The sequence below is a fragment of the Pleurodeles waltl genome, chromosome 11, assembly GCF_031143425.1.
Source record: "Pleurodeles waltl isolate 20211129_DDA chromosome 11, aPleWal1.hap1.20221129, whole genome shotgun sequence".
NCBI lineage: Eukaryota > Metazoa > Chordata > Amphibia > Caudata > Salamandridae > Pleurodeles > Pleurodeles waltl.
Genome location: NC_090450.1, coordinates 728,935,875 through 728,953,977, shown reverse-complemented (window position 1 = coordinate 728,953,977; position 18,103 = coordinate 728,935,875). Strand labels below are relative to the sequence as shown.

The 18,103-nt window shown below is 51.2% G+C and overlaps 1 protein-coding gene across 1 annotated transcript in view; it reads right to left on the bottom strand.

The window, feature by feature from the left end:
• LOC138265140 (trichohyalin-like) overlaps positions 1-18,103 on the bottom strand; it is a 131,122-nt gene that overhangs the window by 44,068 nt on the left and 68,951 nt on the right. The window contains exon 5 of the mRNA XM_069212683.1: positions 5,338-5,467. Coding sequence (XP_069068784.1) covers positions 5,338-5,467 — 130 coding nt within the window. The remainder of the gene's footprint in view (positions 1-5,337; positions 5,468-18,103) is intronic.

Below are 18,103 nucleotides of genomic sequence, written 5' to 3'. Positions count from 1 at the left end.
CTCTGTTTTCCTGCAACATGCATGATGAGAACTACCTCACCGACCACGCAAACTACAAATTCCTCGGAACAACTCCAATGTTCTCTGCTCGACGCACAATCTCTCTGCAAGCATACCACAGAGATCTGGGACATGAGCACCTACCTCATCCCCAACATCATCTTCCTCATTGAGCCAGGGCTCCACCTTACGTCCGCTCCTGACATTGGACAGCAATCCCCAACATCTACGAGATAGCACACAAGGATTGCACCAACAAACACAGAGACTGAGGGGGTCATTCTGACCCTGGCGGTCATTGACCGCCAGGGTCAACGACCGCGGGAGCACCGCCAACAGGCTGGCGGTGCTCCCAAGGGCATTCTGACCGCGGCGGTATGGCCGCAGTCAGAAACGGAAAACCGGCGGTCTCCCGACGGTTTTCCGCTTTTCTGAGGAATCCTCCATGGCGGCGCAGCTTGCTGCGCCGCCATGAGGATTCCGACCCCCTCACCGCCATCCTGTTCCTGGCGGTTGTGACCGCCAGGAACAGGATGGCGGTGAGGGGTGTCGTGGGGCCCCCGTAAGAGGGCCCCTAAAAGATTTTCAGTGTCTGCCATGCAGACACTGAAAATCGCGACGGGTGCTACTGCACCCGTCGCACCCTTCCCACTCCGCCGGCTCCATTCGGAGCCGGCTTCCTCATGGGAAGGGGTTTCCCGCTGGGCTGGCGGGCGGCCTTCTGGCGGTCGCCCGCCAGCCCAGCGGGAAACACAGAATAACCGCAGCGGTCTTCTGACCGCGTAGCGGTATTCTGTTGGGGGAACTTTGGCGGGCGGCCTCCGCCGCCCGCCAAAGTTAGAATCACCCCCTGAATCTCCATCATCCACAAAGAAACCATCCATTGCACCATCACCACAGACGACACTACCCAGATCATGGAACACCTCAACTTGCAACTCAGAACCACCATCAGAGGCACCCTCACCTACAGACCACAAGGTCCATGCCCCATTTTCTTCAATGCCATCGCCAACTTGAATGCCTCGCTCACCACTGATTCAAAACACTTAGGGGGTTATTACAACTTTGGAGGAGGTGTTAATCCGTCCCAAAAGTGACGGTAAAGTGACGGATATACCACCAGCCGTATTACGAGTCCATTATATCCTATGGAACTCGTAATACGGCTGGTGGTATATCCGTCACATTTGGGACGGATTAACACCTCCTCCAAAGTTGTAATAACCCCCTTAATCTTTTCGAAGACCTCAATTTCCACCTCAGTGACCTCAATGACACCAACACAGACAACCTTCTAAAAAGCATGAACAATATTGGCCTTCCCCAACCCCACACACAAAGGAGGACACATGCTTGACTCCATCTTCACAGTCAGTGGCAGGGTCAAGTACAGTCATGTCACAGAGCTCACTTGGACAGACCACACCATCACCCATATCACCATCACAGGATCCCCTGGCACTGCCACCAAGCTGCCAACACCCAACAATGCAGTTGGAACAAAGTGTCAGCGAGCTAATGGACTGAAACCCTCAACACCTCCCACCCTAACACTGCAACCAAACTATAACAGGCTGTAAAGAACTTCTCTGCCTCGATCACTGACTGCACCAACAGAGTAGCCCCTGTCAAGCCCACCAAACTCAGGAGATCCAGCAAACAGGCCAACTGGTACACCACAGAACTGAGAAACTCGAAATGCAACTGCAAGTGACTAGAAAGGAAATGGCGCACCAACAAGGATCCCACAAACCGAGCATCCTTCAAGACTACCCTCAACCAATACCACCAACTTGTGAAAGAGATGAAAAGGAGCACCCTGGTTGACTGCATCGAAGCCAGCTCCAACCAGGGCAAATAACTCTTCAACAATGTCAGACAGTTCTCCAACCCCTCAGCCACAGAAAACATCATCACTCCTTCCCAGGAACTTTGCAACACTCTGGTGGAGTTCTTCCACGACAGGATCGTCACCATCTACAAAAACTTTGAACCTCAACCCACCACTTTTGACCTATACAGCCTACTTGCACCCACAAATGCGAACCCTGACCACCTATGCACCACCTGGGACCAGCTCACCTCACAGAACACCACAGCCATCTTGAGCTCCGTCCACTTAGGAGCACCTACGGATCCCTGTCCCCAAATCTTCAACTTAGGAAGCAAGAAGATCAGCAGCGAGCTCACCACCATCTTCAATTCATCCATCACCATGGCCACCTTCCCCAAAGAATGGAAACATGCAGAAGTCAAACCCCTTCTCATGAAGCCGCCCACCAACCCCAATGAACTCAACATCTACTGTCCCATCTCTCTGCTCTCTTTTCCCACCAAGGTCCTCAAAAAAGCCATCAATCACCAACTCACAGAGCAAATGGAGAATAACAAGCTGCTGGACACCACAGTACTGAAACTGACCTGATCGTTGCCACAGATGACATCAGAACCCTCCTTGACCAGGGAGAAAAGGCAGCCCTGATCCTCCTCAACCTCTTAGCAGTGTTCAACACCTTATCCCACCACACCCTTAGCAAGAGGCTTCATCACATTGGAACCTAAGGAGCCACCCTCAAATGGATCACCTCCTTCCTCATCAGAAGAACCCACAGAATCTGCCTACCTTCATTCACTTCGGAAGCCAAGAACATCATATGCAGAATCCCTCAAGGCTCATCCCTCAGCCCCACACTGTTCAAAATGTACATGACCCCCTTGGCCAACATCGGCAGAGCCCACGGACTGAGCATCAAATCCTATGGAGACAACAACCAGCTCATCTCCTCCCTATCAGAAGACCCCTCCACCACAAGGGCTGACTTCTTCAGAAGCATGATGAGTGTTGAAGACTGGATGAGAAGCAACTGCCTAAAACTTAACACAAACAAAACAGAAATACTGATCTTTGGAAATAACACTTCCCCATGGAACGAAAACCTTTTGGCCATCCAAACTAGGACTATCACCCACTCCAACGGATCATGCCTGCAACCTTGGCATTATCCTGGACAGCAAGCTCACCTTGAAAACCCAGATCAGTGCAGTCTCCTCCGCCTGCTTCCTTACTCTTTTTATTCCAAAAAATCTTAAAATGGCCCCCTGTCCACACCAGACGAACTGACACTCAACCCTTGATCACCAGCGGACTGGACTAAGGAAACACACTCTACATAGGAATTACCATTAACCTGCTGAAGAGACTGCAGACCATATAGAACTCAGTGGCCAGACTCATCCTTGACATCCCTAAACAGATCTATATCAACCCCCACCTCAAGAAGCTCCACTGGCTTCTCATTCAGAAAAGATGCCAATTAAAGATGTTGATCCACACCTACAATGCCCTTCACAACCAAGGACCAGCATACATCAACCACTGAATGAACTTCCACCAACCTTCCAGGCACCTGCATTCCACCTCCCTATCCCTCGCTCACCCCCCCCACAACAGTGAAGGATGATCCTTCTCCTTCCTCACTGCTAAATCCTGGAACAATTTCCCCCCTCACTTCCCAGCCTCATCCTCTCTTCTAGAATTCAGGAAGACCTGGCTGTTTAACTGAAACCATCCGAAGCAGCAAGTTCCTCAGGACCTGGATACCCTTATGGATGATTAGCTGTGTGCTATAAATTCCTGATTGATTGATTGACTGAACACCTGCTCTTAAAGGATGTTTGCCTCAACATTCACAAAAGGAAAGCTGCCTCATGGGGACCCTTTCCAATTTGCGAATGGTTACCACCCCCTTGAGGTGTTGGTAAATTTTTTTATGTTTTGCGATCATAACTAATCCACAAATACCACTGCGATTCGGTATAGTGAAGAAACGCCCTAAACATGCCCCTTCCAAATACCAAATTACTAAACACAAATTGTGATTTATTAACATGTTACCAAATCTCAATTTGTGTACTGTATATATGTAAAAGCATTTTTACAGTTGGAAACAGGCCAATTCTGTGAATCAGGCTTGTACCAACTGCAAAAATGCTTTTGTACATATGGCACCAAATCCCTCTAAAACTGAGAATCTAACACGTGGAGCTTATAAAGACTATGACCCAGATATAACAATCCAACATTAATTGGATCTCCTTTTGCTGTATCACTTGAAGAATGAACTTAAGAGGTGATATTGGGCCCCAAACTATCACTCAAAAGACAGGTGTACATTTAAACACACATTCAAAATCATGAGAACATTATAACAGATTTTCTCCTACCTAGGCTACACACATGGGGATCCATGCATCAACAGCCCTACCACTGTCTTGTCTAGACTAGGCCAATAGACACTACAACGACTGACAAATGACTGTTAAAAACTTGAATTAATCCAGAATGCTGCTGCCAGACAAGTTCTCAGTCTGAATAGACATGATCACATCACATCACCCCTGTGCTGAAGGCATTTCATTAGCTACCTGTTACAGGACGAATATCCTCCAAAGACCTTTACATCACCAACACGGTAATCCACAACACCAGATCAATGCTTCTACAATCAAAATTCATACTCTACTCTCAAAGGAAGAACTTTAGCTCAAGAATTGCTCCTTCCATCAGGAAAAACAGGATATGTGGATGGGCTTTTTCAGTATGAACCAGCAAATTCTGGAATACATTACCCGTGAAGATAAAGATGATCAATAACATTCTAGAATCCAGAAAAGCAATAAAAGTGACCTTTTCCCAAAGGAGATCTCAAGTTTTAGAAGACCATATAGTATAAGGAGTTTTTTCAAATGCCTAGAGAGACCAAATTCTGGTTGGAGGGCTATGACTGCCTACCAACAGTGTACATACCAATAAGGTGACATGTGGAAACACAAGGATTACTATAACAATCAATAAATAACAATAACTCTGGTAATTTCTTGCATGTGTGACTGGGCCTATATCTGATACTTTTCACAACATCCACACTTGTGCACTTTTTCAGGCCCTAAGTAACACTCCTAACCTGCCTTCAACCTCAAACATGGCACCCAACGTTTCTTGTGCACAGGACAATCTACGACCAACAGGCTTAAACCCATGCACCCGAAGGCTCCCCAGGCAACCAAGATTCACTTGTATATGCTGTTCGGACCACATAATGCAATATAAATAATACTTCCAAAAGGACCACTTAAACAGTTCTTGAAAAAGCTCTGAAGGCCTCACAATTAGTTTGGAAACCACGCTACGAGTACACATACAAGTTATTATTTCCTATACCCCTCTGTATAACGTCTAATTGACTACCAATGCTACTTTTAATACACTTTTGAATCACTTGAAATTCACCCCCATGATTTTTCTGATTCCCTATTATATAGTATTTCTAATACCTTGCTTTAGATTGTTGATCTTTGTGAGGTATTCATTATCAATGGCCGAAATTGCCTTCTTGTGTTCCAGGATCAACTTCTGCAGGGCCCGGTTCAGCTCTTCCTGCTGTGTTTGGACAAAGCATTGTTCCTGAAACATAAAGTCACATATATAATAATAATAAGAGGCCTCTAAAACATGGTTTGGATTATACACCACTAACTGACATACGCTTATGTACAGACCCAGTGGCGAGTTGGATTCTTAGGTGAAGCAGGGCGGTAAGTTATGGCACAGCGCACACACAATGACAACACCAATACAGGGGGCCTGTAAGAATGATTTTAAGGAGAAAGGTTTGAAAAAAATATGTCCTGATTACTTATTAGTAATCTTCATTTTTCCTCATACTGCTCTTCCTTGTCCCTGACCTTACCTGCATAATTAGAGGAAGATTACCCTCCTTTAAACCCTATAATCTCTTTCCTCTTCCAACTAGGAACACTCATACAAAAGACACGAAGGCATAGCATCCCAGCCTTTATAGTATCCAAGAAAGGAAGCAAGGGTGGGCAGGAGGACTGGGAAGAGGATGACCAGGATGATGAGCAAGTAATTAAGTAAGTGATCTTTATTTGCATCATTTAATAAAAACCCTTGCAACAAATATGTACAGATAATCAGATTAAAAAATCTAAAATGTAATACTAATATAAAAAAACGTCAAGATGTCCCCAGATACAACCAGCTGAAACAATTCACACATCATGAGCACAGATACATCAGCTTTGGAAAAGCTCTTTTAAAGTCAAGTGGAAGCTGGGATGGCCTGAGGATATAGTGTAGATCCAGGTCAAGGCTAGTGGGCTGACCCCTTCTGGCTGGATGGATTAATAATGCCATGGGCGCATGTACACCTGCTGGGACCAGCCTTACAAAGTGCTCCTGTAAAGTCATGCCGCTGAGGGCCAGGACAGCCTGAGTGTGAAACAAATCCTCTCCCTCTTGTTCTTTAATTTGCAAGTTGGATTTATAAAGTGCTCTTTCAAAATCAAATGGAGCCAGAATGGTTGGAGAGTATGGTAGGGATCCCTTTTCCAGGCTAACATCCTGAACTGGCTGGCTATGCGAAATAGTAACATTCTGGGCGCCAATACGCCTGCTTTGACCAGCTTTATAAAGTGTTCTTGGGCAGCTATATCATGAGGAAACTAGATAGCCTGAGGGTGCAATGGGAGTCCTCTCCCAGACTAGCAGCCTGGCCCCCAAGTTTTTGGTTTCTGAATGGCAGATTAATAGCAACGTAAGCATAAGCACACCAAAATCAAAACATAGGGGGTCTTTACAACATTGGCGGAAAAAGACGCTTACTGCCGTGCAGAAGACCGCTAACACACCGCGGCGGCAGCGGAATTCCGCCACGTCATTATGACCCACTGCTCGGAATCCGCCAAAATTGAGACACCCACACAAGTCCGCCAAACCAAAGGTCAGTGATAAACTGGCGTAAACAAAACCTCTACCGTCACGCCAACAGGAATACGCTCACACTATCACGACCCACGAATCCACGCGGCGGTCTTTCAACCGCGGTATTCCATTGGCGGTACACACCGCCGCGCTCAAAATAAACACACATATACAAAACACAGCCACATTGGACAATTCAAAATACACACACCTGATACACATACACACACCACTCCCACACACCCAATACAATATAAAACACCCGCCCACATCACCCACAAATCCCTACTACCAAAAATTCCGAAAGAAGGCCAGAGACAGACACCACAATCTACAAAAAAGCATCCACAGGCACTCAACACCATCACTCACACAACATCCACACACCTCACACAACACACCACTAAATATCACCCCACACATCACAAGACACACCACCCCACACATCACCCACACCACCTCATGGCACGGCAAAGACACCCCAGGTTCTCTGAGGAGGAGCTCAGGGTCATGGTGGAGGAAATCATCCGGGTAGAGCCACAGCTATCCGGATCACAGGTGCAGCACACCTCCATAGCTAGGAAGCTGGAGCTTATGGCGAAGAATAGTGGACAGGGTCAACGCAGTGGGACAACACCCAAGAAATAGAGATGACATCAGGAAGAGGTGGAACGACCTACGGGGGAAGGTGTGTTCCGTGGTCTCAAGGCACCACATCGCAGTTCAGAGGACTGGCGGTGGACCCCCACCTCCTCCCCCACAACTAACAACATGGGAGGAGTAAGTCTTGGCTATTCTGCATCCTGTGGGCCTCGCAGGAGTAGCTGAAGGAATGGACTCTGGTAAGTCAAATCTTAACTATTACATCCCCCACCCTACCTGCATGCTATCACATACCCTCACCCTCGCCCTCACCCCATCACTCCAACTCCTCACAAATGTCCCAATATCACAAACCTCCCATCCCAACACCAAGCCCTGCATGCAACACCAAAGCATGGACACACATCACCAAAGCATGGCCACTGCACATACCCATATACCCCCCAAACCATCATCACACAAGGTCCCACACAGGAATGCAAGCACTGGGGTACACGGTCACCCACCCATTGCACACCATGGCACACACAGATGCAATAATCATGCCTTTACACCCCTGCAGGACCCCTACCCAACATCACCGGACAGGAGGGTCCAGACATGTCCACACCACCAACAGAAGAGGCCCACAGTGATGACAGCAGCTCTGTCCAACTGGATCTAGACGACCAGCCCGGCCCATCTGGGACCTCGGGACAGTCGGTTCCCCTCACACAGTCACAGGCCACTACAGAGCTTCCCCCCTCTGGAAACACCAGCACAGCACCCACCCAGCGGGCCCCTCTGTCCCCAGGACACGTCAATCAGCAGTGTGTCCAACACTACACGGAACCCAGGCTAACCCACCACCCCAACAACAACAGGGACCTGGGGGCAGCTTCAGTGGGCACATGGTTCAGGGGACAGAGGCCCATTGAAACAGGGGAACTGGGAGGGCTGCTGTGCGACAGGGGGAGAACAGGCCCAGGGAACCCACCCTCCTCGAAGCCCTCTCCAACATCATGGGAGCCTACCATAATTCCCAGGAGACGATGGCAACGGTTCTGGCCAAGTTTCAGGGACCCAGCGGCTGCAGGAGGAACAGTATTTGGGCTTCAGGGAGGAACTCAGATCCATCAGTTCCACCCTGGGCACCATCGTAGGGGTGCTGAAGGAAGTCCTCAACACCAGGAGGGACACTGTGGCACAACAAGGGGCCCCTGACACTAGCCTGAACGATGAACTGCCTACTACCTCCGCCGGCGCAAGTGGACAGGAGGCACCGCCACAGGACCACCACACCAGCACCCCCTCCACTCCCTGCAGAGGGAGAACCACCCCGCAAACAGTCCCTGACATCAAGGACAAAGACAGAGAACGATGCCAAGACCCCCGCCAAATAATGAGACCACCCTGATTGTCATACTTTTGTCCCACCTTGTCACCCTGTCCATCCTCAAACTGCCCCAGCTCCACTTCCTATGCCCCTTTGGACAATGCACCTGTGAGACTAAAAGCTTGGACTCTGCCATGGACATTCCTCCACCATCACCCCTCACCATTTAACAACCCCCTCCAATATTGAGCACTTAAATAAACACCCTTAATGCACAAAACAATCTGGAGTCTGTCTGTGATTTCGAATTAGTGTATTAGCAATTGCAGTGACAAAATGCTCTTTCAATGGTAATGTCAACATCCTATGTCACACAGCTATAGTCCATGAGGGAACAAAGCAGATGTCACACAGTCGGACCCACATCTGTGAAATCGTAAGAGAAAGTGACAACTCAGTGACCATACACTGGGTGAAAATGACAGACAGTAGAGAGGTAGTAGTGTTAAAGTACATGTAGTAGGCAGGTTTGTCTTCTTACCTGTGTCTCACTGGAAGTATTGCAGGATCACAGAGTTCCTGTTGTCAATGTCCTCTTCTTCTGCTTCCTCATCTTCACTGTCCACAGGCTCCACAGCTGCTACAACAACTCCATCTGGACCATCCTCCTGCAGAAAAGGCACCTGTCGTTGCAAAGCCAAGTTGTGAAGCATACAGCAGGCCACGATGATCTGGCACACCTTCTTTGTTGAGTAGCATTGGGAACCACCTGTCATATGGGGGCACCGGAACCTGGCCTTCAGGAGGCCGAAGGTCCGCTCTATAATCCTCCTAGTTCGCCCATGGGCCTCATTGTAGCGTTCCTCTGCCCTTGTCCTGGGATTCCCCACTGGGGTCAGTAGCCATGACAGGTTGGGGTAACCAGAGTCACCTGCAAATGTCGAGGGACAACTGTTAGACACACACTAACCCTTGGGGATATCCCGAGACCCAGACAACTATTCCCACTGATTTGGTTCCAGGTGCTCACCTAGTAGCCACACACGGTGCCTCTGTAGTTGCCCCATCACATAAGGGATGCTGCTATTCCGCAGGATGTAAGCGTCATGCACTGAGCCAGGGAATTTGGCATGAACATGGGAGATGTACTGGTCTGCCAAACACACCATCTGCACATTCATCGAATGGTAACTCTTCCAGTTTCTGTACACCTGTTCACTCCTGCGGGGGGACCAAGGCCACATGTGTCCCATCAATGGCACCTATGATGTTGGGGATATGTCCCAGGGCATAGAAGTCACCTTTCACTGTTGGCAAATCCTCCACCTGAGGGAAAACAATGTAGCTCCGCATGTGTTTCAGCAGGGCAGACAACACTCTGGACAACACGTTGGAAAACATAGGCTGGGACAGCCCTGATGCTATGGCCACTGTTGTTTGAAATGACCCACTTGCAAGGAAATGGAGTACTGACAGCACCTGCACTTGAGGGGGGATCCCTGTGGGATGGCGGATAGCTGACATCAGGTCTGGCTCCAACTTGGCACACAGTTCCAGGATTGTGGCACGATCAAGCCTGTAGGTGGTGATTACATGTCTTTCCACCATTGTCGGTAGGTCCACCAGCGGTCTGTACACCGGAGGATGCCGCCATCTCCTCACATGTCCTAGCTGACGGTGCCTATGGAGGACAACAGCGAGCACAGAGTCCACCAACTCAGAGGTACGTAAACACAGCTTACTCAGAAAACTATTCAGAACCCGAAATTTGCCTGTATGAGTGTTGAGCCAAGGCCTAGGTATGTGTGACGCACTTAAAAATAAAGCCATGTGGGCCCCTGAAATGGCGGCTGCCTGACCTGTAAAGTGGAACAATGGGATATGAGGTAACTGCGCTGGTGTTGTACACCGTCGCGGTAGGCGGTCGAAGACCGCGGCGCAATTCTGCATTGGTTAACATTGGACCCCATGGGTCCCAGGAGCCAATGACGATGTATGCCGGCGGTGACGGTACGCACCGCCGTGGACGTGACCGCCATTTTCTATCAGTTCAATCACTCGATTCCTGATCTTCGACAGGAGAGGACCTACACTACAAGTGCTGCTGTGACCTCAGTCTGGAAGAGACAATGACTCATGCGTCTGGGGAAAGGGCCCCTGCCTTTACTTCGGAGGAGTTGGACAAACTCGTGGATGGGGTCCTCCCCCAGTACAAGCTACTCTACGGTCCTCCAGACAAACAGGTAAGTACACTGTGAGCATGCTGTATGGACAATGCCTGTGTGGAGTGGGGTGGATGAAAGATAGGGGGGGGGAGAATGAGGCGTGCATGAAACGTCGGTGAGTGCATGTGTCACATGGCAAGGGTAGGGATGCGGGCTAATGACTGTGACGGTGCAGTTGGTAATAACTTTTCTTTTTCCCCTGTACAATTCCTGTAGGTCAGCGCCCACCAGAAGAAGGATGTTTGGTGTGCCATCGCCAAGGACGTCCGGACCCTGGGGGTCTACCACGGACGGAGCACCCACTGCCGTAAAAGATGGGAGGACATTCGCCGCTGGAGCAAGAAGACGGTGGAGGCCCAGCTGGGGATGGCCTCCCAATATGGGAGGAGTGCCCGTCGCGCCATGACCCCCCTGATGTTCAGGATCCTGGCGGTGGCGTATCCGGAGTTGGATGGGCGTTTGAGGGCATCACAGCAGCAACAAGGGGGTGAGTACACTCTTATTCTGCTGATTCAGCGCGCAGTGGAGGTGTCTGGGTGGGGGAGGTTGGCTGTGGTTCCCCTAGACAGGGCGAGTGTGCTAGTTAAGTCCCCTTTTTGAGGCAGACCCTGTGGCACCCCACCTGGGTACAGTGCCAACTACACCTAGTCTGGCTCCTGTGGCATCCATGTGTGCAGATATCGACCAGAGCCTTGTAGGCCATGTCCCAGGGATTGAATAGTGGACCCCAAGTTCACAGTGTAGTGCAGGGGGCTTCTGTGTCTGTCGTGTCCGCCAACGGTAGCGGTAATGCATGCACTCAACATGTCTTTCTTCTGTCTCCCCCCCCTTTTTGTGGTCTCCCTGTACTTGTGTGCATTAGCATCATCAGGCGGAGGAGCAGTGGCACCGGAGCAGGAGGGAGCTGCATCCCACATGGCCCTGGAGGGCGAGACTACGGACTCCGATTTCACCAGTGGGACAGAGGGCGAAGGGAAGCTTCACGGCGGGGACAGGGGATGACACCAGTGATACGGACTCGTCCTCTGATGTGAGCTCCCTTGCGGTGGTGGGCCCATCTGTGCCCCCCGCATCTACAGGTACAGCCGCCACCACCCCATCCAGCACTGCCCTCCCAGCAGCCCCTCAGCCTCTGCGCTGTGCCCGCTCACCCAGGAGGGTGGGCATCACATTCGCCCCAGGCACCTCAGGCCCTGCCCCAGTCACCCCTGCTGCCCTCAGTGAGGAGGCCATTGACCTCCTCAGGTCCCTCACTGTTGGGCAGTCTACCATTTTGAATGGCCATCCAGGGTGTAGAGAGGCAGTTGCAACAAACCAATGCATTCCTGGAGGGCATTCATTCTGGTCAGACAGCCCGTCAGCGAGCTTTTCAGACTCTGGCCTCAGCACTGATGGCAGCCATTGTCCTTGTCTCTAGCCTCCCCCCTCCAACTTCCTCCAACCAGACCCACACCCCTGTACCTCAGCCTATCCCAAGCACACCATCAGACCAGCATGCACACACCTCAACACACAAAGGAAGCTCTGGCAAGCATAAGCACCACACATCCCACGGGTACTCATGCAAGCATCACACACATGCAGACATACCAACAGCCACTGCCTCCACTGTGTCCCCCTCCTCCTCATCTCCCTACTCCCTCCCAGTCTCATCTCCACTCACACCTGCATGCACTACATCTTCAGCCACTATGTCCATCACCAGCACACCCACCACCACACCGCGCTCACATGCAGTCACCACCCCACTACCATTCACACATCCCCTGTGTCCTCTCCCAGTGTGTCTGTGAGCCCACCTCCCAAGGTACACAAATGCAGCCACACACCCACCCAACAGCCATCCACCTCACAACAGCCTCCAGCCCATGCACCTTCACCCAAACTCAGCAAACGTACACCTCCTACGACCACTACCTCTTCCTCCACTCCCAAACCCCCTCCATCTACCCGTCCCAGTGTTCCTAAGAAACTTTTCCTGGCCAGCCTTGACCTCTTTCCCTCACCTCCCCCAACCCGTAAGTCGTCTAGGGCCTGAATCTACAGGTCCCAACCTAGAACCTCCGCCACAACATCAGAAGGACCAGTGGTGCCAGTAGTCACCGGATTATGGAGTGCACCAGGCAGTAGGGCAGCCAGTGTGGTAAGGAGCCACAGCACGGACAGTCCCCCACCTGTCAAGCATCAAAAGTTGGGCAGTGCCCGGTGGGAGAGGGGGAAGACACCAGCCACCAAAGCCGCTCCCAGGGGTACAGGTGGGAGTGTGGAGTCAGCTGCGACACCTTCCAAGGTGGGGAAGGGGCACAAGAAAACCGGCAAATCTGGGAAGATCAGCACGGCGGAGAAGACCGCCATCAGCCCCGCTGCCAAGGAGCTGACCGCCAGCAGCCCCACTGCCCAAGACAGGACTGCCAGCAGCAGCCCCGCTGCCAAGGAGCCAGCCAGCAGCAGCCCCGCTGCCCAAGACAGGACCGCCAGCAGCAGCCCGCTGCCCCAGACAGGACCGCCAGCAGAAGCCCCGCTGCCAAGGAGCCGGCCAGCAGCAGCCCCACTGCCCAAGACAGGACTGCCAGCAGCAGCCCCGCTGCCCCAGACAGGACCGCCAGGAGCAGCCCTGCTGCCAAGGAGCCGGCCAGCAGCAGCCCGCTGCCCAAGACAGGACCGCCAGCAGCAGCCCCGCTGCCCCAGACAGGACCGCCAACAGCAGCCCCGCTGCCAAGGAGCCGACCGCCAGCAGGCCCACTGCCCAAGACAGGACCGCCAGCAGCAGCCCTGCTGCCAAGGAGCCGGCCACCAGCAGCCCGCTGCCCAAGACAGGACCACCAGCAGCAGCCTCGCTGCCCAAGAGAGGACCGCCAGCAGCTGAACCGCTGCCAAAGACAGGACTGCCAGCAGCAGTCCCGCTGCCCAAGAGAGGACCGCCAGCAGCTGAACATCTGCCAAAGACACCGCCGCCACAAACACCGCTGCCAAAGACACCGCCGCTACAAGCACCGCTGCTAAAGACACCGCAGCCACAAGCACAGCTGCCACAAGCACCGCTGCCAAAGCACCGCTGCCAAAGACACCGCTGCCACAAGCACCGCTGCCAAGGACCCTGCCGCCACAAGCACCGCTGCCAAAGACACCGCCGCCACAAGCACCGCTGCCAAAGACACCGCCGCCACAAGCACCGCTGCCAAGGACACCGCCGCCACCAGCACCGCTGCTAAGGACACCGCCTCCACAAGCACAGCAGGCCCATGAGCGCCAAAAGCTCTGATGCTACTGAGGCCGCCGCGAGCAGGATGAAGCACTCTGGGCACAAGGCCCCCTCCAGAACCAGTGGAGAGATACATCCACTACCTCAGTCCTTGGTAGGATGAATCACTCTGGGCACAAGGCCCCCTCCAGAACCAGTGGAGAGATACATCCACTACCTCAGTCCTTGGCAGGATGAAGCACTCTGGGCACAAGGCCCCCTCCAGAACCACTGGAGAAAGGCATCCACTACCTCAGTCCTTGGCAGGATGAAGCACTCTGGGCACAAAGCCCCCTCCAGAACCAGTGGAGAGATACATCCACTACCTCAGTCCTTGGCAGGATGAAGCACTCTGGGCACAAGGCCCCCTCCAGAACCAGTGGAGAGATACACCCACTACCTCAGACCTTGGCCGGATGAAGCACTCTGGGCACCATGTCCCCTCCAGAACCAGTGGAGAGATACATCCACTACCTCAGTCCTTGCCAGGATGAAGCACTCTGGGCGCAAGGCCCCCTCCAGAATCAGTGGAGAGATACATCCACTACCTCAGTCCTTGGCAGGATGAAGCACTCTGGGCACAAAGCCCCCTCCAGAACCAGGAGAGAGATCCATCCACTACCTCAGTACTTGGCAGGATGAAGCACTCTGGGCACAAGGCCCCCTCCAGAACCAGTGGAGACTGTTATCCACTTGAGAGACTGTGGCTTTGCACTCCACAGGATTGAACAGTGGGCAACCCACCCACTGTAGAGACTTGAGAGACTGTGGCTTTGCACTCCCAAGGATTTAACAGTGGGCAAACCACCCACTGTAGAGACTTGAGAGACTGTGCCTTTGCACTCCCCAGGATTGAACAGTGGGAAAACCACCCACTGTAGAGACTTGTGAGACTGTGGCTTTGTACTCCCTAGGATATAGCAGTGGGCAATCCACCCACTGTAGAGACTTGAGAGACTGTGGCTTTGCACTCCCCAGGATATAGCAGTGGGCAAACCACCCACTGTAGAGACTTGAGAGACTGTGGCTTTGCACTCCCCAGGATTGAACAGTGGGCATGGGGCGCCCTCGTGGATTTGGCGTCGTGCACTCAACCGGCTGAGGTGCCCACCCTTTCCCTTCCCCCTGAGGTGCCTGTTTTATTTCTATCTGATGCCCCTGCAGTGTTCTCTCCGTCTTGTTCTGCTATCTTGTGTGGGCCTCGCCCATGCATTTTGGGCTCAGTGGTCCACTGACTTTAATGGTGGAATACCTTGGACTAATATTATTGGTGTATATATATTTGTAAATAGTGTATGTCTATTTTTTTAATACTGAATTTTAATATATTACAATCGTTCACCTCATTTCCTTTTGTCTTTGCATTCTTCCGGGGGGGCTGGGGGGTGTAACTGTTATGTATCATGCTGTATTAGTGTGTGTGTTGTCGTGGGTGAGGGTGTTGCGTATTGCGTGTGTCACAGTTTTTCCCCTCCCCCTCCCCTGTGTCGTAGGTGCAGTGCTCACCGTGGTCTTCGCCGCCGGCGTTCATGCTCCATGTAGAGGAGCAAGAAGATAATGGCTGGAAAAATGTGGAGCTCTGGTTCCATGGCGTCCTGGTTCCTCGTGGGGTGTGCAGAGGTGAGCGTTTTCCCTTCAAAGTCCTGTTTCCGCCGTGTTTTTGTTTGCGGTGAATACGCCCCGGAAAAGGTGGCGGATTGGTAGGTTGTAATTCTGTGGCCGGTACATTGTCCTCCGCCTGTCTGTTGGCGGTGACCGCCGCTGTGTTTGTTTGTACCGCCGTGGCGGTTGGAGTGTTAAAGTGGCTGCCTATGTTGGCGGTTTCCGCCACGGTCGTAATTCAAATTTTTTTTTTACCGCCGGCCTGTTGGCGGTCTTACCGCCGCTTTAACACCGACCGCCAGGGTTGTAATGACCACCATAGTCTTGGAGCAGCGTACGATGCCAGCTGGCTTGAGGATGTGTCATAAATGATTTCCCTTATAAGCAGCCTGGTCCCTGAAACACTCTCAAAATATTTACCTCTGATAGTCACTGAGCCGTGCTTCACACATTTTCGATCTTACTTATAACTTGTTCAAAACTGAATATGCATTTTGCAAATTGACAGTTCAATTTAGTGTCTTCAGGTTGAAGGCAGACTATAACAGCTTGCCAGCATTTTCGAATACCCTTATTTTTCAATGAGCATTTAATCAGACTGTATCCTTTCAGAGCCTATTACAGCACAAATGCAACTGAGATGGGAAAGATTATCTGTGCTGGAGCCACACATATGGCACCCTCTGTGACCAGTGTACTGCCTTGCTGGTGTTTCCACAAGGATTGGCAACGAACCCTGGTGACATTGTAGAATATATATATAGTGGGAATGTGCTGGCCAAATATATTGCCCGCTTCAACTGAGAATAGCTGTTGATCACCAAACAGGCGTGGGATCTATTTGCATGCTCATCTCTATCCTTCAATATGGAGAGCTTTACCATCACAATATTAGCTGACTTTTTTAAGATGTCAAATGTGACTGGCAGCTCCCATAGGTTACAGGTAGCAAATCTGATAAAGATTGGTCTAGGAACTCTTTGAATCTGCTACTTTTGGAACTGTCCATGTTGCAACTTGACCACAGGATGTGATTTAAGGGATTGATGTCTGAATACTTTAACTTGAAGGAGTTGCATCCATAAAAAGATTGAAGCGATATAGCACTAACACGCATCCCTGCTTCAAGCCTTGGGTGTGTGACAATTCTTCTTGACAGAAGGGAGCTCTTTCCAACTTTAATGCATACCCAGGTGCTGGTATAAAGTGACTCTATTGTTCTAAGCAAGAGAGGCAGGATAATCCAGGTCCTGAGCTGATGTGACAACACATATATTTCTGTGTATGAGAGTTGGAAACATGATGAGTGCTTTGTGCCGGAAATAACTTGTAACTTATCACATTCAGTCTTGAGTAAAGCACAGAATGAAAATGTTGTACAAAGAAAAGAATAACAGAATTCTGTGTAAAAGGACTAACTGATAAAATAATAAAAACATCTCCACAAAAGAAGGCTTTTTCTAAAATAGTTGAATAATTAAAAAATGGATGCCTTGGAGTGAAAGGGCACAAGCTGCAGGCCTAAGCTAAAATAACTTGCCTGTGTAATAGCTAAAGTAATCTCACAACAACGTTGACCCTTTGCCGGGGGAATATGAGCATGCTGTCCCTGGTGGTGTTGTAAGTGCCTCCTGAGGCTTAGTTGTAAGTGCCTCCTGAGGCTTAGTGACTGGTGAAGCTTTTGCAGCTGTAAAATGTTTTTGAAGGAAGACTGGCCAGGTCTCTTCCCTAACCGGAATATTATTTAGGGCCTGCCAATGTCGATTTGAGTTGTTTACAGTTGCCCAAAAGGTCCTAGAATTTTGTTGTGGTACCGCTTTGCCTAGAAAGTGCCCACTTCTTTTTTGTTATCAGCCCGACAGACTCTCTATGTTCTTCTTTTGCAGATCTTAGCATCGCTAGGCTATTTCCTGCTTTAACACCTCCCCTTCGGGATACCATCAATGCCTGATTTAGGGGGTCATTCTGACCCTGGCGGTAATTACCGCCATGGCGGAGGTCGGCGGTAGCACCGCCAACAGGCTGGCGGTGCACCGCTGGGCATTCTGACCGCGGCGGTTCAGCCGCGGCCAGAAACGGAAAGTCGGCGCTGTCCCGCCGACTTTCCGCTGCCCTTGAGAATCCTCCATGGCGGCGGAGCGCGCTCCGCCGCCATGGGGATTCTGACACCCCCTACCGCCATCCAGTTCCTGGCGGTTCTCCCGCCGGGAACAGGATGGCGGTAGGGGGTGCCGCGGGGCCCCCGTAAGAGGGCCCCAAAAAGAATTTCAGTGTCTGCCTAGCAGACACTGAAATTCGCAACGGGTGCAACTGCACCCGTCGCACCTTCC